General features: G+C 49.5%; 1 protein-coding gene across 3 annotated transcripts in view; it reads left to right on the forward strand.

The window, feature by feature from the left end:
• Nucleotides 1-271: 271 nt before the first annotated feature.
• Nucleotides 272-23,011, forward strand: part of dgkq (diacylglycerol kinase theta) — a 24,382-nt gene continuing 1,642 nt past the window's right edge. The window contains exons 1-21 of one of the 3 annotated variants that reach the window (XM_081710835.1): nucleotides 1,094-1,126; nucleotides 6,124-6,203; nucleotides 8,884-8,990; nucleotides 10,092-10,191; nucleotides 11,404-11,489; nucleotides 11,777-11,902; nucleotides 13,020-13,176; nucleotides 13,753-13,827; nucleotides 13,985-14,085; nucleotides 14,385-14,599; nucleotides 15,815-15,905; nucleotides 16,929-16,983; nucleotides 17,441-17,502; nucleotides 17,622-17,772; nucleotides 18,583-18,621; nucleotides 20,054-20,169; nucleotides 20,783-20,934; nucleotides 21,371-21,519; nucleotides 22,067-22,245; nucleotides 22,362-22,462; nucleotides 22,833-22,979. In XM_081710835.1, the coding sequence (XP_081566961.1) occupies nucleotides 11,780-11,902; nucleotides 13,020-13,176; nucleotides 13,753-13,827; nucleotides 13,985-14,085; nucleotides 14,385-14,599; nucleotides 15,815-15,905; nucleotides 16,929-16,983; nucleotides 17,441-17,502; nucleotides 17,622-17,772; nucleotides 18,583-18,621; nucleotides 20,054-20,169; nucleotides 20,783-20,934; nucleotides 21,371-21,519; nucleotides 22,067-22,245; nucleotides 22,362-22,462; nucleotides 22,833-22,979 (1,913 nt within the window). In that variant the 5' untranslated portion in view covers nucleotides 1,094-1,126; nucleotides 6,124-6,203; nucleotides 8,884-8,990; ... (1 more) ...; nucleotides 11,404-11,489; nucleotides 11,777-11,779. Of the gene's footprint in view, nucleotides 1,127-6,123; nucleotides 6,204-8,883; nucleotides 8,991-10,091; nucleotides 10,192-11,403; nucleotides 11,496-11,776; nucleotides 11,903-13,019; nucleotides 13,177-13,752; nucleotides 13,828-13,984; nucleotides 14,086-14,384; nucleotides 14,600-15,814; nucleotides 15,906-16,928; nucleotides 16,984-17,440; nucleotides 17,503-17,621; nucleotides 17,773-18,582; nucleotides 18,622-20,053; nucleotides 20,170-20,782; nucleotides 20,935-21,370; nucleotides 21,520-22,066; nucleotides 22,246-22,361; nucleotides 22,463-22,832; nucleotides 22,980-23,011 lie in introns of all 3 variants that reach the window. The other 2 variants (XM_081710833.1, XM_081710834.1) reach the window with 2 other exon arrangements.

The following is a 23,011-nucleotide window of genomic DNA, read 5'->3' on the forward strand; positions in this document are numbered from 1 at the left end:
GCCTGTTTTGTTAAATAAAACCCGTGAGTATAATCAAACGTTAACGTCCCGAGCTGTCCGTGTTTCATTTTCCTATTTTAGATCCACCGTCCACGCTTTTTACGTGCATCTTGTCACATTTAATAGATCCTGTATTATTTCGGTGAGATGACAGTTATTTACGCATAAGACAGCTCATAATGCGCGCGCGCGTGCGTGCGTGCGTGCGTGTGTGTGTGTGTGTGTGTGTGTGTGTGTGTAAAAAGCAGACCCAGAAAGGACGTCAAAACGGAATTCCGCATTCTAAATGCAGAGCGAGTCCCGGGGAGGACGGCGAGTGCGCGCTGTGCTCCGCGTGGCGGTGTGTCGGGCGGAAGTCGCGCGGGTGTACAGAAAATCTAAGAAAGTGTAAACAAGATCAGATCAACAGAGCCGGACCTGTCGGTTACCCTGCTGTCTGCATTCCGCGTAGGTCGTTTAAACCCTGGGAGAATAATGTAGCGTTACGACACTGTGGTATATTCACCTTTACAAAAGGAATATTTTTGGAGTCCTTGGACACGACTTTTTACTGTGGGTAGACTCTAAGCCGGAGAAGGGGCATTTTAGTTTACATTTCGTCTTTACGGTCAGCTTGGGCGCTTCAGTTTTTATATTTACCTAAACGTGGTTGTGATGTTATAGTTTCCAGTCTCATGGTCTCTGGGTTCTTTCACTGAAGAGAGACATCGGGGAAGAAAAACATTTTGGCCTGAAAGAATATTTAGTTTTGCCAGGATGACTCGGCGCGGTTTAACCTAGCTGAAGCGGCTAGCTTCAGGCGAGTGACTTCCACAGACGAGGCTCTCGGAACCTGTGGACTGGGAACTTGCTTTGGTATTTTGTAAATTCGCGTTTCTGTTCGGAGCAGAGAGGTTTGAATACACCATGGCAGACAGCGGGCGAGGGAGGCACGAGAACCCGGGAGAAAGCCCTAGCGCGAGCCCCGGGTCCGGGACTAAAAGGGTCCAACAGTCGCCGGGTTGTCGCGCCAAGTACCAAGTCAGCGCCCCTGGACACTGTTTCCGTAAAGTGACTTTGACCAAACCAACGTTCTGCCACCACTGCAGCGACTTTATCTGGGGACTAGTAGGATATATTTGCGAAGGTATGATATGGATTTCTAAAGTGTGTGTTTCTTGTTGACAAGTGCGTGCATGCCTGCAAAAGCCTATCCCGGTGTAACGTTATCGCCTCGTGACGTGACTTTTAGACAAGGCAGGTCAAGAGTTAATGGTTTATCATATGCAGTATCCCAGTGGAATACACTGTATTTTATCCCACAACAAATAAACAGCTAACCTGTGCGTTCAAATAAACCGGCAGTACTTATGCTGAACGTAGCTAGTCGTTTTGCATAGGTAAAATGTGATTTTGCGGTACTATTCCACCCTTTCAAAGTAAGAAATGACTGTGCGCGCGCGTGCGCACGTGTGCGCGAGTGATGCTACGTTTCTCTGAGCGGAGGAAGAGAATGTGCTGTCAGATGATGGACAGAGAAAGGCTATTGTCTGTTTCTAGGGATCAGGTGGTGAACAATGAGTGTTCTCTCTCTCTCTCCCGCTCTTTGTTGTTCTCACTTAGACTCAATGTTATGTCTAACTATCTGTCTGTATATCTGCCGCCCTCTCTATTTCATTCCTTCTGTGTGCCTGCCTGCCTTTCACTGTTTGCACAGAGAACATATTGAGTGTGCCTCTGGGAAAGGGCGCAGATTGATGTCGGTCGATTGAACGTTAGGCAGGAATCCCTAATTAGTTTGGGTGGCCAGTGTAAGGTAAGAGACAGACTGAGAGAGGGAGAGCAGTGGTTTACAATTCACTGATCTCTCTGCCAGACCGTGTGATCAGCATGTGTGCTGGCTGAATGACAAAACTGCATACATGTGAGAAAGAGAGAGAGATGGAGAACTTTGAGAAATATGCACTCTTCCTCAAGTCAATCATTTGGCAATAGATCACAACATACGTCCACATTTTCAGGAAGCCATGTGTGGTCCTTCCCAAAACCCCATTAGCAGATGAAGTCATGATTAAGCAAACAGCAGGCCACCCTACCACTAATCTGTAAAAGAGTTCTACAGCTTCTGTTGGACATCAGCCCTTAGTTCTTACTCCTGCAAAATAAATCGCTGCGTGACAACATTGACGACATCCTGATGCCATCACACTGCCTGATGCACACCAGGGCGCGTGGTCTCCTCGCCTGACCGTATGCTGCTGCAGCATGATGCATCAGAATGCATTAACATCCATTCTGCAGAGTGCAGGTGTTCCTCCAGCATAGTTGCCTGCCATCCAGTGGAACAGCGTTCCAGTGGAACACAGTGGATGCGAATGGAAAGACTAAAACTGTCGGTTCTAGGGGTCAGATGTATATAACTGAAAAGGCTCTCTGGTGTTAGCCTTCCGTGCGCTAACCTGAGTGAGGGGGGTGATACAGACAGGGCAGGTCTGCGTGAATCCTGGGCTAACTGTGTCCATCCCATATCTTGTGGTGTGACGATTTCAGTGGGTCAAAGAAATACATTTTTCCCAAGCTTCCCGGAGCGTGTGTTCATACGCCTGTGCATGCCTCCGTTTGCTGAGACTCCAGCAGACACCATGGCCAAACAAAACCCCTTCAGCAGTAGATCGCTGGACAGATTCCATATGTTTCCCTTTAAGCTCGGCAGGGATACCTGGATAATTGGATACCCGGAATGCAAAGCTCAGATTTGAGTACCTGTCCTAATGGCCCGCGGCTGTGATAGACGGCGAACGGAGAGAGAGGCACCCTGAGCGGAAAGGCCACTCCTTAGCGGAGCTGATGGAGTCGGCCTTAAAAGCACTCCTCTACCTCGGCGTGTTCCGAGAAGGCTCAGAGACACTCTGGCTCTGTCTGGCATAGCGAAATACAGTCGATGTGCATTTCAAGCACCTCTTGGGTGCCATCGTAATCGCATTTCATATTGACTTAATGTATTATGAAGATCCATGTTGTTTACATGAGCTCTGTGCTATATAAATTTGTTGATAAGGACGCTTCCTTTTGGATACCCAAGAACTGGGCGCAGCTATCTTGCCCTGGAGGGCCCCTATGAGAGGATTTAGTCCATGCTTACATGGACAACAAGGATATGGCCTGAACCTCAACAGCCAGTGAAGCCTTGTATCTACACCTCCAGGCAGGAATTTCAGATAACAGGTCCTTCTTTCATGAGAAACCCAAGTAAGAGGGAGGCCCGTCTGCACGTTCTAACGTCCAACCTCCGGCTCATTTCACAAGTCTTTTACCTGCGATAACTGTCATGGTGGTTAGTGGAGTGTAGAGCAGTAAGAGCTACTGTGTTTCTTCGTGGACAGCCTTATCTCTGCCATTCACTGACATGCCTGTATGATTCAGATAAGAGCCTTCTATAACCTGATGGGTGACTTATTGCACTGGGCAATCAGATAAGGCTGGCATAAGCCAGCAAGTGTGAATAGCTGTAGGAAGCTTGTGTGAGTAGCAGTCAACAAGGACGAATAGAGTTACACACACAGTCCGTGTCATTCCACTTAGGCCCATGTTTCGTATTCCATAGACATATCTAAGGAGAGTTTATTTCCAGTCCATTAAACACCATTAAAGTACATTTATGAGGACATTTTTCATATTGTACTTCGCTGTGCTATATGATTCTGCAGCTGACTTGGAATAAAGTGCAGAATTTAATTCGGGCAAAACTCAGGCAACCTTGGACCCTCCACGACTCATGGGGCCCTCGCTGAGACCTCAGAACAGAGGGCGTGAGGGGGTAGGGCCACGGCCAAACTTGATGACATTGCCTGAGCTGTGCTCCCACTGGGGCACCGCTGAGGGTCTCTGAGGGCATGGAGCATTTCCTGGAGGGGGTTAACAGACAGGACAAGTGTCCCACTAACCAAGATGATCAGGTTCCCAACAGCTGCAAACAGCCGCCTTCTCCTAGCTGGACCACCACAGTTTGGCGCAAAGTGACTAATCTGGCTTGCATTCTGAAAGCGGCCGATTTGGCTTCTCCATCCCAGGCGGCTGTGACGATCAGTTTGGAGTGCCCGTGGGGTTTGAATAGGGTCGAGATATGTGCCGTGCTCCCTGGAGGTTTGAGAACATCCTTGCTTGGCAAGCTGTGGATGCTGGCGCGCGGCGAAAGTCTCGAGAGGGATCGTGTCAGCCCCTGCCAAGGAGACGGCGACTGAGTCACTGATTAGCTGATGGGAATGTCTCCAGAGACGTGGGAGTAGAGCAGAGATACAGCTGAGAGGCGCGTGAGAGGAGAAGGCCAGCCAACCGTGGTGACTGACAGCAGATATGTTGCCAGGCAGAGCAGCGCCACACTGTGCTGCGGCAAAGTCCTGATTGACTCTTCAAGGTTGGCATGGCAACAGATAATCCAATAGAAGATGCGAGACAGCATGCTCTCGCCTGAGACCGTGAGGAATGTCTGAGAGTCTGTAAACACATGCGCACTAAAACAAATGGCCTATTATTGATTGTCTTAAATTATCACCTTTAGAAATGGGTTTCATTGGTCTGGACAGGAAAGTTCATAGAGAATATATGGCTGAACAATATTAGGGAAAAACGTCAGTATTTGAATAAAAGTACTGAATGAATTGGATTAAATAAAATAAATTAGATTGGCTGGATGCGCATTTGCATAATCTAACCTTTCTCCTTCAGTACAGCCAAGGCCGATACCGTGCTAGTATTAACAGGGCTGCACCATGTATCATTTTTAGAAGGCTGGCGCCATGCTAAGATGCCAGAGGGAAACCACATAGCTGAACTGAAGCGACAGGCGGCTCATGTGTTTGGTGATAAGTGCACGGTTTGCCTCGGAGAGCACGGCCTCTTCCTGAAACCCAGGCTTCTTCCTTTCAGCATGCTAATGGCTCTGAGGGCACGTCACGCCATGCCAGAGTAAGGGGGGAGAGAGCGCAGTTGGTCTCAAACCGGCATTTTCAATCCTGACCCGTTGGTATCTTGCCGTTCTAGTGATCAGCTCGCTGCTCTTTTGTTCTTGGTGTTTGATTCCATAGCAGCCCTGTTTTTTTGTGGCGTAAAAGTGGATTTTCCAAGGATGCATCTGAAAGTAGCTCTGGATAAGAGCGTCTGCCTGTATGGCTGCCGGTAATCCATTGAGTGGATTTGTAATGGGAGGGAAAACGCTGCCATGCGATGGCCCGGTTTACCAGTGTCCTGATGATCAGTGAGCTAGGCCCGGTTCGATAAATGTTTGACACTGAAATGCTTCGCGAAAGAAATGTGACACGTTTATTAATACAACACGTCATGCTTAGTTTTAAAGAGACTATTGTGGGGTGTTTTGTTTTTTTGTTTTTTTCCCCCCCCTTGTGGACGTTGGTAACGCATCTCATGGACAGTGTCTTTATGAGGCACTGAGAGCAGCTCAAACCAACAAGCCCACTTCCTGCCTCAGAGGAGGATACAAAACCTGTGTGTGTGTGTGTGTGTGTGTGTGTGTGTGTGTGTGTGTGTGTGTGTGTGTGTGTGTGTGTGTGTGTGTGTGTGTGTGAGCTACTGTCCTTGCAATGTGGCCACTGCGTGTGCGGCTTTGACAACTGTCCACCCGAGAACGTGCATCAGCGTCACTGTCTTCATCTGTGCTCTGTCTCACATCCCAATAATGCCATTAACGTCATCGGTCTCTCGCTGAGACATGAACAAGCCTCTCACTGAGATATAAAGAAGGCTTTGCAGTGGCTGTACACGTGAGCCTTTTACCAAGATGGCTTTGCTTGAGGCGAGTTTTTTGAGACTGAGGACGGCATGGCGACATTGTCGGGCTGATGTGAAGGAGGATAAACTGCCTGTCTTGGTCTTCTCATCCACTGTAGCCTTTCTGGCTGACGCTGGAGTAATGGCCAGCCTACAAGGACGAGGGTCAACCTTGTGGTACACTTGTTTTCACACTAGGCTGTGACTCGCTCCCTTTCGACTTTGGCTGGTTGTTTGGTGTGAGTGCAAATGCATGCTTTTGTGTGTGAGTGTGAGTAGTGTGTGAGTGTGAGTAGTGTGTGTGTGTGTGTGTGTGTGAGAAAAGTAACAGACTCTCTGTACTTGTCTCTCCCTCTGCAGTATGTAACTTCATGTCCCATGAGAAGTGTTTGAAGCTTGTGCGGACTGTGTGTTCCTGCCTGGCCATGACTCTCGTGCGGGTGAGTGTGTCACACAGCTCAGCTGCTATTTCACTTAGACAACCCACCACGACATACTACAACTCACTACAACCCTTCACGACTCACTACAACCTGCTACAACATGCTACAGCCCACTACAACATACTACAATCCGATGCAACTCACTGTAGCCCCCTGCTGCTCTCTACAGCCCACTAGGACCCCTGTAACCCGCGCTTTCCCACACTAGGCGAGACAACGCTGTCACTGCGCTTCGTTTAGCCATGTTAATGTACCCAGAGAAAAGCACAGAGAACATCCTCTCATCTTCTCCAGTAAACAAGGAATAACAGGGATGTGGCGGGCGCAGCGAGAGCGTTTGATGTCCGGGGCCGTCAGGGCCTAGTTTTTCCCAGCCCAGATTAAGCCTAATCCTGCGCTATGAATCACTGTCAGCAGAGGATCACAGTTGTCGGAGTAATTTAATTCAACACGGGGGCCAAATCTGCCTGAGGAAAAGCAGTCTCTGATTCGGTCACGGCCTCCTGCATTGCCCTGCACCACTGCAGAGAGCACCGGAAGCAGACAATGGCCAAACGTGCATGCGCATCTCAAAATCCGATGACCCTGGAACTTGGTTCTACCCTGGTTCGTGGATCGCCCCCTGCTCCCGTGGTGGTGTCGCCCGGCCGAGAGTCCGATTCAAATATCCGTTCGAGAGCATGTGCTGGACCCACTTTGTTTGCAGTAAAATAAAATAACTGTGTAATAAAACTTTATTCTATGGTTTTCGATGTCCAGTGACTCGTGAACTATAATACTGCGGTAGAAACTGCAGAAAGAGCCTGAACTCCTCAGAGTGTTTTAAAAGCTGGTTGGGAGGTCTAGTGCGTCGATGCGGCAGAGGGCTGAGGGAGAGAGGAAGAGAAGCGCCTCTTAGCAGTGGGTGTGGCTGAAAAACTCGAACTCAGTGATTAGGAGAGTTTTTATATGTCATAGTTTTGGCCATATAATGTATTTGTTGGACTTACCTTGCAGAGAAATGCAAGCAATTATAGAATGCATTATAGCAGTTTAAATAAGGGAACTGTCTGAGGCTCTAACTGTTAATCTTTTGATCTGCTACTGTTAAAAAAACATGACATGGTGGAAATACACCTCTGCCACTCAGACTTTCTGCAGGGAAATCATTTTGTCTTTGTCCTTGTGTTGTCACTTCGAACGCGTAGTAGTACAGCAGTAGAGTAGTATATTGAAATGAGAAGTGAAGTTTTTTGTTTCTCATCGCAGGTTTTTGCCCAGAACAACCTCCTACATTGTTTTTATTAAATAAACAAACAAAGTAACAACATCACAAAAGGGGACCTTGTGCAAAATAAGGTGATGTAGGGGAAGGGAGTCCATGCTTTCCTCTCCTCATGGTTTTGCATGAACCATTACAGTCGAGCTTAGAATGGCCCAGGACAGGAAACAAGGTCACTTCCTGTCGGATGCCCAGCAGTCTACTGTAAGGAGTCTCATGTGAGGGCAGGTGCCAGAAAGGAAATGTCCCCTTTTCAGCTACGACACTGGCGGCTGCAAGAGCCAGCTCAAGGACACATGCCACTCGGAAGGTGTGTGTGTGTGTGTGTGTGTGTGTGTGTGTGTGTGTGTGTGTGTGTGTGTGTGTGTGTGTGTGTGTGTGTGTGTGTGTGTGTGTGTGTGTGTGTGTGTGTGTGTGTGTGTGTGTGTGTGTGTGTGTGTGTGTGTGTGTGTGTGTGTGTTCACTCGCTCTTGTGCATGTGTCTGTTAGTGAAATGGCACCGAGGGAGACGACAACCGCTGGAGTCCCAGTCACCATAGCGACAGCAAAGACAAAGGCCGCTGTTTTGACAGGCCTCACAGGAGCGGTTTCCACGGCGCCTGCCTTGCCGCGCGCCTTCCTGTTAGGGCCGTGCTCTCTGTGTTCACAAGCATCGGTCGCGCTTCCGTCCCACAAACGCACTCTCCCCCACACCCTCTCTCTTTCGCTCTCACAAATCAAATCAAATCAAGTGTACTTGGTTAAAATATCTGTTGCCAAAGCAATACACTATATGTAAATGTAATATTAATATGCAAATGAGTTAAAGTTTTTAGAGAATAAGAAATAAGTTTTTTAAAAATTTAGTAGAACATTGGCATGAGTGAACAAAAACACAAAACAATGAAGTAAAGAATAACTGTAAATAAGGAAAGAACAGTCTGAATTAGGTTACAGTCAAAATAATCGTAAATGATCTCTTATAGTGTTTTCTCCAATCTTGTTCTGCTAAATCTACCGTTTCCGTGTTTGCTCCCAGTAATATTTTCCGTTTTTTGTATCAGTCAGTGTGGGGAAGGTGGGGATATGGTTAGTAGTTCTGTCTCCCCTGACAGGCAGTGGGTGCAGGTCCTGTCCTCTCTTGCCAGCTTTCTCGGTGTCTTCTCTCTTTCTCTCACTTGCCCTCACCATATCCTTTCTCTTTCTCCATAGCTCCCTCTTTCTCCATTTTTTTCTTCTTCTTCTCTCTCTCTCTCTCTCTCTCTCTCTCTCTCTCTCTCTCTCTCTCCACTTCCTTGGCTTTTTTTACATTCTTCATCCTACACCAGTGACTAATCCCCCAGCTTGTGTGCATGGGGGCCAGTTACCTGGATCTGCTTCAGCAAATGTCACAGCCTTTCTGGACTGAATATTAACGCAAGTCCCCCTGTGGCTCAGGCCCCGTGTGCCGCCCCTCCGCTCCGTGTGCCGCCCCTCCGCTCCGTGTGCCGCCCCTCCGCTCCGTGTGCCGCCCCTCCGCTCCGTGTGCCGCCCCTCCGCTCTGTGTAAGTGTCATGAGAAAATTAGTGTCTTAACGTTTTTTCATATGTATACGCATATGCACATTCTGCAGTAGTTAATGCATATTTGGCTTCAAAATCTAGCAAGCAGGTGTTGGGGAGGAAAGGGTTAAAGCCAGCTCTGTGCACACACATACCGCCGTCAATGGAACACTGGACAAGTCAACACAGGATGACATGCAGCTTGACAGGAAGCTCTTGCAAAGTATCTTGACCTGTGTGAGATGATAAAGCAGAGAATATTTTGATCCCTTCTACCCCCCCCCCCCCCCCACACACACACACAATATCCAGTGTGGGTGAGGGACAGGGGCACATTTTACTGTCTGTGATAAAGCCTGGTTGAAATGGGCAGGAATGTATAGGTTTGTTTAAAGTCTTAGTAACCCTGTTTCTTAACCCTGCACGCCCAGTGTAAAGGAGCAAAAGGCGTTGCTCCTCACACACACACACACACACACACACACTCACACACTCCTATCTCTCAGCCAGCAGGGTTTCTGAGGTTACTGATGATGTTCTCCAGTTTTGTTTTGCTCCATAAACTCTTAGTTAAAGTGTGGAGAAGCCCTTTACCAAGCCCTTCCCCAATCCACTCAGAGAGAGAGAGAGAGAGAGAGAGAGAGAGACTGACTATTATTTGAACTATTATTGTCATGCCTCCTATTTGCATAAGCAAAATCGTACCTGGTATAGTCATGCCAAAAAAGCTTCCTTGAATTGAAATGAGAGCGCGAGAGAGAGATGGCCCAGTCTAATACTACCACACTTCAGTAGAGTGCCTGTGATTCATCCCTAATAACTCTGGATTCAACCCACGGCCAGCCATGGCACCCACCAGCCTGTGAGAATTGTGCTAGCACTCGGTGTCCGCCAGACCAGATCACTCCAGAACGCGTTCCGTGTCACACCCGTGGCCCTGACTTGCAGGCAGGTCAGAAATAAACAAAGCCCAGTCTCAAGGACCATCCCACAACCCAGAGGCGAGCAGCGCAGTTTTCTTGTTAGGAAAACCTCTGCAAAACTCTTGCGTTAGGACCCGCACGTGTTAATGAGAGACGGCAACATACTCGTGTGTTTCTGCAGGTTCCTGTAGCCCACTGCTTTGGGCCGGCTGGTCAGAAGAAGCGGTTCTGCTGTGTGTGTCGGAAGAACCTGGAGGGGACACCAGCCCTTCGCTGTGAGGGTAAGTGAGCGCATGAGTGAGCGCGTGTGTGCGCGCCTTATAGATGTAGACTCTGGAGTGGTGGTAAAGTGATGGTGGTATTAGACTGTTCAGAGTGATTACTTAGAAATCACAGCCCTACACTGTCATCATTGCAGACGTGTCCACTCTTTTGACTGACACCAACGCTTCCTCGTACCTCCTCCTGTTCCTGAAAGCACTGGGACACATTCCTGCGGGAATTTACAGCCTTTCATGCACCATCCCTGTCACATTCCGAATCATAGCAGACCCGCTTTGCCGACGTGAGCCGCGTCTGAGGCGGCATCTCGCCCTGCCCAAGGCACCGAACCATGTTTCCGTCCACTGGTGGCGTTCACATTTACAAAAGTGCAACCGAACCAGACTTGCCAAGCAGTCGTTTTATGACCGGAAGACTCCAGCCAAACTCTGCCTGCCTGAACACCATTTTAGCCGTACACACAGGTTCACACGAGGCGAGCTGAGCCGAGGGCAGTTCTTATCGAGCTACGGAGCAGCTCACGTCAGCAAGAAGGATGATGAGGTCTGTGACAGCTCGAGAGCAGACCAGCGGCCCCCTGGCTCAGACCTGAGCAAACGTAGCCAGCGTGAAGTCTTTCTACCATATCGTTTCTGCGATCAGCGAAGCAACGGCACGTTTCACCTCACACTCGTCTTTTCTTTCTCTCTCTCTCTCTCTCTCTCTCTCTCTCTCTCTCTCTCTCTCTCCTACTGCTTGGATTCCCTTTCTTGCCTCCCGGCTTGATGTAGAGCCGCTGTTGCCATGGCAACGCAAGGTGGCCTTTTTCAGGGGCCAATTTCTAAGAACTGGGCTGAAAAGGAAGACGACGACTGCCTCACGCTCTCTCCTTCTCACCCGCTCTCACGTGCACGCCTGTTCTCAGTCTCTTGTTCGGCCACCTTCCAGCTCCCGTTCCCTTTCTGTCTCCTTTCTGTCTCATTCCTCCCTGGTTTAGCTCACTTAAACAGGGAAGAGGAGTCCACACAGGGGCGTTTGGAGTACTGACAGACCCCATCGTGTGCGCTCAAAATGGAGTCCCACATAGCAGCAGTCACCGTTGTCTGAAACTGAATCCAGTCAGTAAGGGAAAGCTCTCTGTGTATGTGTCTGCAGTTGCTGAAATATTAAAGTGCTTGTGTGTGTGTGTGTGTGTGTGTGTGTGTGTGTGCGCGCGCTTGCACGTCTTACAGTTTGTGAGCTACACGTGCACAGCGACTGCGCCCCGTTCAGCTGCAGTGACTGTCGTGTGTGCCACCAGGACGGTGGAGAGGACTGCGTGAGTGTGAGAATGGCCTCGCTCACAACACCCCACACCCCCCCCCGACTGTAAACGTACCTTTTAAGCTCCGTCTCCAACACCCTCAGTGCCACACCCATTAGCTCCCTCAATTTCATACTGATAAAGACGTTACCCAATCCAGAGTATTGATTAGTTTATTTCTAAGTTTAAGATGACACCCAAGGTAAACGTAGAGCCCTGTTCTGTATCCCATGTCCTTTTTATGCAACCCCCTATCGGGTGTATATATTAATCATCATGGCGTATTGACCTTTGACCCCCAGGAAATGTACCACCACCATTGGCGGGAGGGCAATATGGCGTCAGGCGCACGGTGTGAGGTGTGTCGTCGCACCTGCAGTTCCTCCGAAGTCCTGGCCGGCATGCGCTGTGAATGGTGCGGACTCACGGTAAGCTCCACCCCTCCTCTACTGTGGCCATTTTGCCACGCCCCCTTGTCTTAAGTAGCCCCTCCCTCTGTGGAGGTATTCAGCAAAAGGTCAAAGCAGGCCGTTGTTCAATGGCTCCCCAGGACAGCGAAAATGACTGGATTGAATCTATGCCTCGCTGCAAGTCAATGAATTATTAAATATGTGCAATTCAGCAATCAGAATTCAGAATTCACCCATTTGTTTATATAGCTGAATTCATTAAACCTGCAGCCCGGTTGTGTAGTGTCCTCGGGCTCCTGTCACTTAATTGTGTGTCACAATGGCGCCGGCCTGGTAATGGCTGATTAATTTATTCTACGTGGCAGCGGTCTATTTCTGGCCACTGCGTTTCACATCCTCTCTACTCGCTCCTTCGTAACGCAACACCATGCGTACGTTGTGGCTTCTGCCAGCCTATGGGCAGCGAGGGGAGAAATTGTGCTAGCCGTTTCTGAGTCTGCACCGTCGGGGTAACGCGGGGGTAGTGTCACCCCGCAGCAGACGAGGACACTTGCTTGTCGCCCCCTCCCAGGGAGTCGGAAGGGAGCGGAGATGCAAAGCCTGGTGCTTGCCTCCACAATGACTTCCTCATCTCAGCAGTGGGGGAGGTGTTCTGTTTGGACCAGAATTGTGATTTGTCCCATTTCTACTCTCTATTGCACAATCTCTCTCGCTGTCTTTCACGCTCTCTCTCACTCACTCGCGCGCGCACACACACACACACACACACAGTAGTGAGTAGAATGACCACGTTAAAGGATGTTTTTATGAAACGTCCTTCAGCCGTATGCACTGAAAATGGTGCTACTAACACCAAGGTCACGGACTCATTTCCCAAAGAGCACACACAAAATATATCAGTCACGCTGGGTAAGAACGTTTACTAGGCAGAGGAAAGATCTGTGTTCATCCAGTCAGGGTCTACAGAGCTAATTTGACATTTCTTTAGGTTAGTAAGTACATTTATTGTTTACATCACATTTTCTCTAGAGCTGTCCGTTTCTGCAGGCACATATGCCAATTCAGCTCTGCATGCTGCTGCTGACGTTGTCGACGTCATTGTGCGTGTGTGCGTGCGTATATGTGTTGTTTGCAGGCACACGCGTCCTGTTACATAACCGTTCCTGTGGAGTGCAGTCTGGGTCGCCTGTGCCGTATGACCCTTCACCCCAGCTGTGTGCGCCTCTGCTCACGCAACTTCAGCAAGATGCACTGCTACCGCATCTCGGAGCCCCTGCAGCAGGGCGAGCTGGGTAATGCACACTGAATCTCCAGGGGCTTGGGTTCCTGCTCCCCTTGTTCCGTTTGACGGCGCCATCGCCCTTTGAGTGCCCTAAAGGGGAAGTTCAGCCAACGGCACGGTCAGAAGATTCATTTTGGGTCTCTGTGCTCATGTCTGTTTGCCATCAATAACCTTAGTCAAGTTTATTTACAGAACACATTTAAAACTGCATATGTTGATCAAAGTGCTGTATGACAAAGTTCTTTGAAGCATACAAAGAGACAACATCAATAAAATAACTCGGGGTGGAGGGAAAAGTAAACCGGACATGCCATAGAAGCTCAGTCAGTACATCATACACAAAAAAATATCACATATTTTGGCCTGACTGCTCTCTTTATTTTTAGTTGTGTTGTGCCGTTAAACTTTTTTTCCCCCACTCAGATGTCTCTCTAGTTTTGACTGTGAGATGTTTTGAGACGCTGGAAGATTTCTGATAATGCCTGCTTTTTTGCTCCACACACCTCCCACACCCTGGTAGCGCCTCCAGGTCTTTTCCTTTTTTTCCCTCTCTCTCTTGGCGACTGACGACTTCTCTTCCGCGTAGACAACCTGGATGACGTCGATGTCCCGAGCCCAGCAGCACCAAAGGAGAACCAGTCTTCCACCTCGTCGGATACCGGTAAGCGTGCCCCAAATGCAAAAATTGAGCGTTCATGATGGCTTTTGAGTACATTTTAGAAAAATGACAACTCATTACCGGTAAACACCCCCCACCCTGAAGTAGCCAGTTCTGCTGTTTCCCGTAAAGGCTAAAGAATGTCCTCTTCCTGCTGCAGGGAAGCAAACTCTCAAAGTATTTGACGGAGATGACGCTGTGAAGCGAAACCAGTTCCGGCTGGTCTCCATACCTCGCGCTACCAAGAAGGAGGAAGTAGTGGTGAGGTTCCGTGCCACCCCAGTAACATAATGGTTAACGTCACACATGACCTCATGCAGGAAGTAAGTGGCAAAAGTGTCAGGTCACCTCCAGATTATGATTCATGATTTTAGAGCTTGGGCTATAAAATATGCACCGCCGTCGGTATTTTTAGCCCGAGAGGACAGCTGTCATTATGACGAGGGGTGTTTCAGATTACACCCGTACACGGCGCAGGTCATCGCGGCATTCCCGCTCCCATGTCATTTCCGTCACACTTCTCAAGAGTCCCGCTTTCGCCCCCACCCCCTCTGGGACAGGAAGCGGCACTGAGGGCCTTCTACGTGGCCAATGAGCTGCAGGAGTATGTGCTCGTGCCGTACACGCCGCAGGGCCTGCTCACCGACGACATCATCAACCGCAACGGCGCACCCGACAACAAGGGCGTGTTTAAGGATAGCTCACAGGAGGCGTGGCTTCTCCGAGCCAAGCCCCGGGAGACGGAGCAGCTGAAGGTCTATGTTGGCTCGCTCAAGTGAGTGATTTTTGGGCACGTTCATTCGTTCATTCATTTGTTTGTTTATTCATTTAGACCAGGAAAAAAAACCCACAGAGGCAGAACATTGACTTTCATGTACAGTCCAGCAAAAACACACACATATTTCCACAGGAAATGCCCACATAACTGAGAAGAAGTTCAATTTTATTTATAAAAACGTCTGAGGCAAAAGCTAATTCCTCTGTGGATAGAAATCCCATTTTAAGTGCTTTCAGCATCCAGGCCATGCAGAACGGAATAGGGAACGTGGTGTCGCATTAAAAAGGCCGATGTGAGGCACGAATGCTGGGACCATTGCGCTCCCCCCGGTGTCTGTGTCACATGTTCAGGAAGCTCGGACATCTTTCTGGCCCAGACACCTCGCCCCGCTGTGCCAAATCCGGGAGCGAGTGATTGGCATGCTTCTGGCCCTGCCTCCCGTGCCTTCACGACGGAGTGAGAGACAGGGCCTCTGCTTTTATGGTTTTTGTTTTTTTTATTTTTGTTTTTTGTTACGAAGGAGGCCAAATCCTAGGCAGGCATGAGGAGGAGGTGAGCCTCCGCCCTGAAGGAGAGCACCTTCCTCTCAGGACTTTTTAGTAGCTCAGTCATATGCCTGTTCTCCAGAATAAGCCACTGGACATTTTTTCCAAACGGTACAGAGACAAAGGATTACAACGGTGCCACACAAGGAAGGGTGTGTACAGATGCCATTGAGGACACACTTAACTCGTCTGATAGCGTGACGCTGTTGTGAATGTTGCTATGGCGACATGAGAACACACACACACACACACACACACAGACAGACAGAGAGAGCAGTGATGGTTACCCTTAGACGCAGTTGGCGCGCTATGATGAAGGGAGGTATCGCGTGAGCTATTTTATTTTCTTGTAACTGTGGAGCAGTGCACAAGGGCTGGTGGGTCGCGCACTACAGAAGCAGCTTACAGGTGCATACATACCTGCGGCTCCCCCAGTGGGCGTGGGCCCACTTCTCTGGCCGATCACTCCGTTACGAGTGTGCTGTGCACATTTTATTCACTCCACGCTGTGAGCCGTCGTTTGTCTGTGTGCGCGGCTTCGTTACAGCACTGTACAGGAGCGTCAAAGGAAGGCTCACATGAGCCGTGGATTAACGGCAAACTTGTTGCCCAGAGTCCTCACAGAAGCTTGTGTGTGTCTGTGTGTGTGTATGTGTGTTTTTACCAGGGTTGGTGTTACTTATATATCCACCAGTGTTGGGAAAAGCAGTACAGTGGACTCTGTCATTAAAGAATTACTCACTCAGCTTATCAAACAGGTACACTTCCTGTCTGCTCCATCTCATACCCACACCCATCTCCATCTCATACCTACACCCTACAGCACTCCTACACACATGCACATTCCAGCACTACTACACGCAGTTCACAACAAAATGACATATTAAGGAGGCCACACATTATTAGTGTCCCGTATACATTTACATTTATGGCATTTAGCAAACGCTAAAGTGCTTTGCCATCTACTACTAGACTCCATCCTATCCAGTACAGTAGGCCAGAGTCACAGATAGGGTTGTGTTAGGATACTGCTAGATACAGGAGTCAGTGCTGATACCTAGAGTTACAGAATGCCAAACAGCAACAAGTGCAATACCAAACAAAACGTTTTAGTAAGGTTTGTTTAATCAATGGTAATGTACTATATTTATATTATATGTTCTCTCCTCAGAGAGCAGGCATTATCCAGAATGTTTTGCATAAGTACACAGCAGGCACATTTCAATGCCGAGACCCAAACGCATGTGACACAGTGGCCACGTTTTGCATCGCGAAAGAATTAAATACTGAAACATTTATATCGATGAAATAAACCTGCTTTTTGCCTGGGGAAGGAGCACGCGCTCAGCCCTGTGGGTTCCAGCCTGCCTGCTGTGGTTAGCGTCTCTCTGGCACGGGGCTGGGAGTAACCACCCAGTAAACTCTTGAGCTGTGTTTGTACACGGTTTCATGGTCAAATATGAGTCGTGGCGTGGTCAGTCAAAGAACTTATGGGCACAAAAATCGTAATGTATCTAAAAAGGTAAAATAAAAAGTGTAACGTATCACACACCCACCCAGGAAGGCTTGTATGTTTAGTAACATGGCAGCTATAAAAAATACTTCTGTGTTGTCTTCTTGTAGGGTTTAGCTGAAGTGTGTGTGTGTGTGCGTGCGTGTGTGCGTGCGTGTGTGCGTGCGTGTGCGTGTGTGTGTGCGTGTGTGTGTGCGTGTGTGTGTGCGTGTGCGTGTGCGCGTGTGCGTGCGTGTGTGTGTGTGTGTTTGTTTTAAAATGGCTTCAGGATGAAAACCCTGCAGACTTTAACCTCGTGGAAGTTTTCATGGGCAGCAAACAAGGTACGAAACAGGACTCTCTTCCTTTTTTTTTTTTTTTCAGACTCCTTAAAGCAAGTCTACTGGTCTGGCATCAGTTTTTACTCATCAGGCCCCAACTGAGGGAGTCAGATATGTATAGAAATGGCTGATCCTAGATCTACGCTGTTTGATCAGGCAGTCTTGAGGAACGTTATCCATTTGGTTATCCATATTCTGCTTTGTAGGCTGTTAGTGTATGAGTGTTAGAAGCAGGGTGGCGTCTGTCAATAATCTGTGTGTCTGCTCCCTTCTGCAGTCATGGAGTCCAACTCTGTTTCTTCTCTTTACATTGTTCCATAATTTCTGTTAGGCAAAGTGCTCTCGCTGAGATTACAGGTGGATTTGATTTGTGAAAGTTTTCTCTTTTGGCCAAGAGTGAGAGTATATTTTGTGTGTGTGTGTGTGTGTGTGTATCCTGGTGGTTGGCACTGTGTCGCAGTCCAGCGTCAGGTCCTGGCTGGCCAGGACTTCCTGCTGGACAAACTGCGGGAGATTCAGAAGGTAGGCAGGACCACCTCCACCCCGCTCTCCACACAAGCACCGCCTAGCTGCACCCATCTGCGTGTGCGCGGGGGCTGACCCAGCCACTAACTGTGTGCGTTTGCGTGCGTGCATCTCAGATCTCCCTGCGGCAGATGAGCCAGACTCGCTTCTATCTGCTGGCGAGCAGGAATCGGGTGGTGCAGGTGGAGCTGCTCCTGTGCGGCCTCCCACCACAGCTGTGCGCGGAGGAGTACAGTTCCCTGCTGCAGCAGCACCTCGCCATGAAGAGTGAGTCCGGCCTCCAGCCAACCCACCCGCTAGCGCACCGAAATAGAACTCAGACCTTCCACTAGCCTGAACCGTTTGATTTCATCACATGACGTGTGAGGCTGCGGTTCAGCACATACTCAGAAATGTCAACCGAGTTCACTTCCAGTGTGCACTATGGGGTAAATGCTGTGAGAGTGTAGGCACATGGGTCTGTCTTTATTAGTCTCTTTATCTCTTTCTCTCTCTCTCTCGCTCTCTCTTTCTCTCACGCTCTCTCATATACACACACTTTCCATTACTCTCTTGATTTCACATGATCATGCACACAACCACATGCGCACGCGTGCTCAAACACACAGTCACACCCACACTCACATTCATTAAAGCTAGCAAACAGTGAAGGGAGCGAAAAATTTGAAATAAGACGCTGAAATGGAAGCCCTCGCGTCTGAAGCCATAAATCGAGCTGGGTTCTTCACTAGCCACCAGGGGAGGACGAGCTGGACTGAAAACCTTTAGTGGGTGTCTGTTTACACTTCCTAGTGAATCAAAGGGCTAATAGTCCAAAAGTCCAAGCCTTCGAAATTGTACATATAGACAATATTCAAATGAACCAGTGCTAGTGGTGTTATTGCTGCTATTATTTTCTACTTGTTATTGTACATTACTGATTATTATTATTTCGTTAGTGATACCAATGAAGTTTTGTTTTTTTTAGTATGTTCAAATGTTAAGATCAGATTTACAGTGTGTGACTAAATTGGAGAGCATTTGTAGATGGACTGCTCATGTCTCTCATCTCCCCCCTCCCCCTCCCCTGCTCTACAGGTCATTTGGTGACCATCACTCATGTGTACTCTGAACAAGGTGAGAAGCTAGTCACTCAAAATCTGTTACATTCCATGGCAACCTACAACCAGGGAAAGAAAAAAAGATAATGTGTATGAGAGAGAGAGAGAGAGAGAGAGAGAGAGAGAGAGAGAGAGAGAGGAGAGGGGGAGGGAGAGAGAGAGAGAGAGGGGAGGGAGGGGAGGAGAGGAGAGGGGAGGGGGAGGGAGAGAGAGAGAGAGAGGGGGGAGGGGAGGAGAGGAGAGGGGAGGGGGAGGGAGAGAGAGAGAGAGAGGGGGGAGGGAGGAGAGGAGAGGGGAGGGGGAGGGAGAGAGAGAGGGGGGGGAGGGAGAGAGAGGGAGGGGGGGAGAGGGGAGGGGGAGAGAGAGAGAGAGAGAGAGAGAGAGAGGGAGGGAGGAGAGGGGAGGGGAGGGAGAGGGAGAGAGAGAGAGAGGGGGGGAAGGGAGAGAGAGGGGAGGGGGAGGGAGAGAGAGGAGGGGAGGAGAGGGGAGGGGGAGGGAGAGAGAGAGGGGGGAGAGAGGAGGGGAGGAGAGGGGAGGGGGAGGGAGAGAGAGAGGGGGGAGGGGAGGGGGAGGGAGAGAGAGAGGGGGGGGGAGGGAGGAGAGGAGAGGGGAGGGGGAGGGAGAGAGAGAGGGGGGGGAGGGAGAGAGAGGGAGGGGGGGAGAGGGGAGGGGGAGAGAGAGAGAGAGAGAGAGAGAGAGAGGGGAGGGAGGAGAGGGGAGGGGAGGGAGAGGGAGAGAGAGAGAGAGGGGGGGAAGGGAGAGAGAGGGGAGGGGGAGGGAGAGAGAGGAGGGGAGGAGAGGGGAGGGGGAGGGAGAGAGAGAGGGGGGAGAGAGGAGGGGAGGAGAGGGGAGGGGGAGGGAGAGAGAGAGGGGGGAGGGGAGGGGGAGGGAGAGAGAGGGGGGAGGGGAGGGGGAGGGAGAGAGAGAGGGGGGAGGGGAGGGGGAGGGAGAGAGAGAGGGGGGGGGGGGAGGGAGAGAGAGAGAGAGAAGGGCCACTGTTCAGTTGTTTTGTCTCAGAAGGCAGCCATTGTTTCAAAACGGACTTCTAGTGCTACAGGACTCTATCCATTCCTACTGATTGTTATTGATTGTGCATGTAGCAGTATAAACAGCCTGCCGTGCGTGTGTGTACTTCGTAGCACAGTAGTTAAGAGCCTGTCCTCCATGCACTGATTTGGAAATGAGAGCCTTGTTACAGACACACACCTTACACACAGGGGTTAGCAGTTCCCCTCTGTCTCCCCTGCTGCTCTGCGTCACCTTGAATTTCCGTGGTGTTCTGAGACGGTCGACGAAAAAGAAAAAAAACAAAACATCAAAACAAAACTCAGAATGATCCGGTTGGACGGAGATTTCCCGATGTTAACTAACCCTGCATCTGGTGGCGTCATCATTGACCGCTGATAACATCATGCTGAGTGCTGTAAAGGTGTGTGTGTGTTGCTCAGGTGCTGTGGCGTTGCAGATCAGCTGTTTCGCAGAGGCAGAGCGTATTTACATGCTAGCCAAGGACACCTGCGTTAACGACAAGCAGCTCACTTCTCTCGTCATACCCCAGATCATGGTACGTCCCGCCCCCGCCAGTTATTCCCGGTAACCTCCATTAGCAGCAAAATCATTACCGCAACTTCCTTCCTTACCTCTTTCCTTCCTTCCCCCTCGTCTTCATGCAAGGCATTTCCTAGTTCGTCCTAGTTGGCGAACATTGCGTCTTACGTCTAAATCTGTTCTGCTGTCTAAACCATCTGCACGCCGCCTCTATCGTCAATAGATCCGTTACCCTGTTGTCTCAGTGGCATGAAGTAAGCTAGCCGCTGGGATATAGTAGTGCTATAAAATCAGCCTTTATTTTCAAGTACAAACGCAGTAGTTACTGGATTTGAAGTGACACGGTCTGGTTCTTTCCACGGACCTCAGAACTGTAGCTCATGTGGGCCTCGGTGCTGCTCCGTGACTGGTGTTAGTAATGAATCCGGTGCATGCGACAGGCTGCATGTGTAATTAACGCCAGAGCCGCTCCGCTGTGCAGTAACGGATCTCCGCGCTTAACCGATGCCCCCTAGAGGAGAGCGCGGGCACCGCAGCGCAGCGCTTGGCGCCGAATAGGGAATTTCCTCTTGCGGTGCCTCTCGCTGAGGTAGTAAGCTGTTATTTTGTCGTCTTTGGCATTCCCACAGCAAAGCAAGTTGCCCCAAGACTCATCGCCCCTGCTGGTGTTCGTTAACCCTAAGAGCGGAGGCCTAAAAGGCAGAGAGATCCTTTATGGCTTCCGGAAGCTTCTCAACCCGCATCAGGTGTTTGAGCTGACGAGTGGTGGGCCACTGCCAGGGTGAGATCACCTGTCTGCTTCATTTACGTTGAGGTTAGAATTCAAAGGGAAAAATCTGGACATAATCTGGATACCAGCTAGCACAAACAGTTACATGAAAGTTATCATCATTACATTAAATTTATGCTCAAACAAACCTGGATAGTTAATATATCAAGGGGATTTTACTAATCTATTCATTGATCATGTTTTTAAGAATCAGATTTTGGCTCCATCAGTTTCTAATTTCCTAAAGAATTGGTGACTTAGTTGTTATCTGATTTGGAGTTGCACCTTTTGCTGGGACAATAGCCTGGTTCTCTCTCTCGGTCTCTCAATCCCCCTCTCCCTCTTTCTTTCACTCACATGCACTTGCCATCTCGCGCTCTCTCTCTCTCTCTCTCTCTTTCTCCCCCGCTCTCCTTCTCCCTCTCTCTCTCTGTGGTTTGTGCTGCAGCCTGCACACATTCCGGGACGTGCCACATTTCCGGATCCTGGTGTGCGGAGGCGATGGCACCGTGGGCTGGGTCCTGGGCATGCTGGAGTCCGTCCGGCACATGCTGGCCTGCCCCGAGCCGGCCATCAGCATCGTCCCCCTGGGCACAGGTGTGGCCCCACCACACCCACCACACCCACCCCACCCAGATGCTGTAGAGCGGAGTATTGGTTTAATAACACTCAGTGCTTTTTTATGGTTGAAAATTAGATTGTGTAGTCATACGTTTGTGTTGGATGATGATAAACATTCTGACTGTAATAATGATGATAATACAGCAAGTACTACAGAATTATTATAATACAATAATAATATTGAAACACTTGTGGCATTTAGCTTACTTTTTTATCCAAAGAAACCTACAGTTATGACTGAGTACAACTTGAGCAATTGAGGGTTAGGGGCCTTGCTCAGGGGCCCAACAGGTAGGGTTTGAACCCACAATCTTCCAATTACAAGGCAAGTACCTTAACCACTGAGCTACCACTGCCCTACATATTGTAATAGTATAATAGTGTAGTATAACAGTGTAATAGTATTACACTGCCCTCAGTAATACAAGCCATGTAACTGACCCCATGTAAGTAGAGTGTATCATTGTGTCACCTCCTATATATGTTTGTTTCTGTGTGTATGTTTGTGCACGCACGTGTTTAGGTAACGACCTAGCGCGTGTCCTGCGGTGGGGGACGGGCTACAGTGGTGAAGACCCCTACAACATCCTGGTATCGGTGGACGAGGCGGAGGAAGTGGAGATGGACCGCTGGACCATCCTATTGGACGCTCAGGAGATGACGGCAGACGGCCAGCACAACGGCTTCCTGGAACCTCCCAAGGTGCCGCCACGACGGCTAAGCAGTTACCTTCGACCTCCTCCTCATGAGTCCGAATACACCTAGTATAGAATTCCTCTGACCGTGTGTGTGTGTGTGTGTGTGTGTGTTTGTTGTAGATAGTGCACATGAATAACTACTTTGGCCTGGGCATTGACGCTGAGCTCAGCCTAGACTTCCATCACGCTCGGGAAGAAGAGCCAGGAAAATTCAACAGCAGGTGAGCGCACTACTGTTTTCTGCCCCTCCCTACTACTCCCTACACCTCACTACTGCCCCCTGCTGCTCCCGGGCCTTCACTGCTGCTCTCCAGTGCACAGTACTGCTTAATATACCTCACTGCTACACACGTGTGTTTGTGTGTGCACAAGTGTCATTTACATCACTGTGAAATTATATCTCAAAATGCATCTCACCTTTTCGGCCTGTATGTAAGCAGTGCCTATATTGGCTGTATTTATCAGAACACCCACAGAACACTGCACCCGATCCGCAAGGGCTGTTGCCCGCAGCACACAATTCTGATTGGTCAGAGAGCTCATTTGTATCACAGCCCTGTTCAGTATCAACATCAGTGTTGCTTCTCCCAGGTTCCACAACAAGGGTGTGTACGTGAAGGTGGGCCTGCAAAAGATCAGCCACACGCGTAACCTGCACAAAGACCTGCGGCTGCAGGTGGACACGCAGGAAGTGGAGCTACCTAGCATAGAGGGCCTCATCCTGCTCAACATCCCCAGGTGAGCGTGCACACACACTGACATACACACAC

The sequence above is a fragment of the Electrophorus electricus genome, chromosome 3 (assembly GCF_041902795.1).
Source record: "Electrophorus electricus isolate QZ-2024a chromosome 3, ASM4190279v1, whole genome shotgun sequence".
Classification (NCBI taxonomy): Eukaryota; Metazoa; Chordata; class Actinopteri; order Gymnotiformes; family Gymnotidae; genus Electrophorus; species Electrophorus electricus.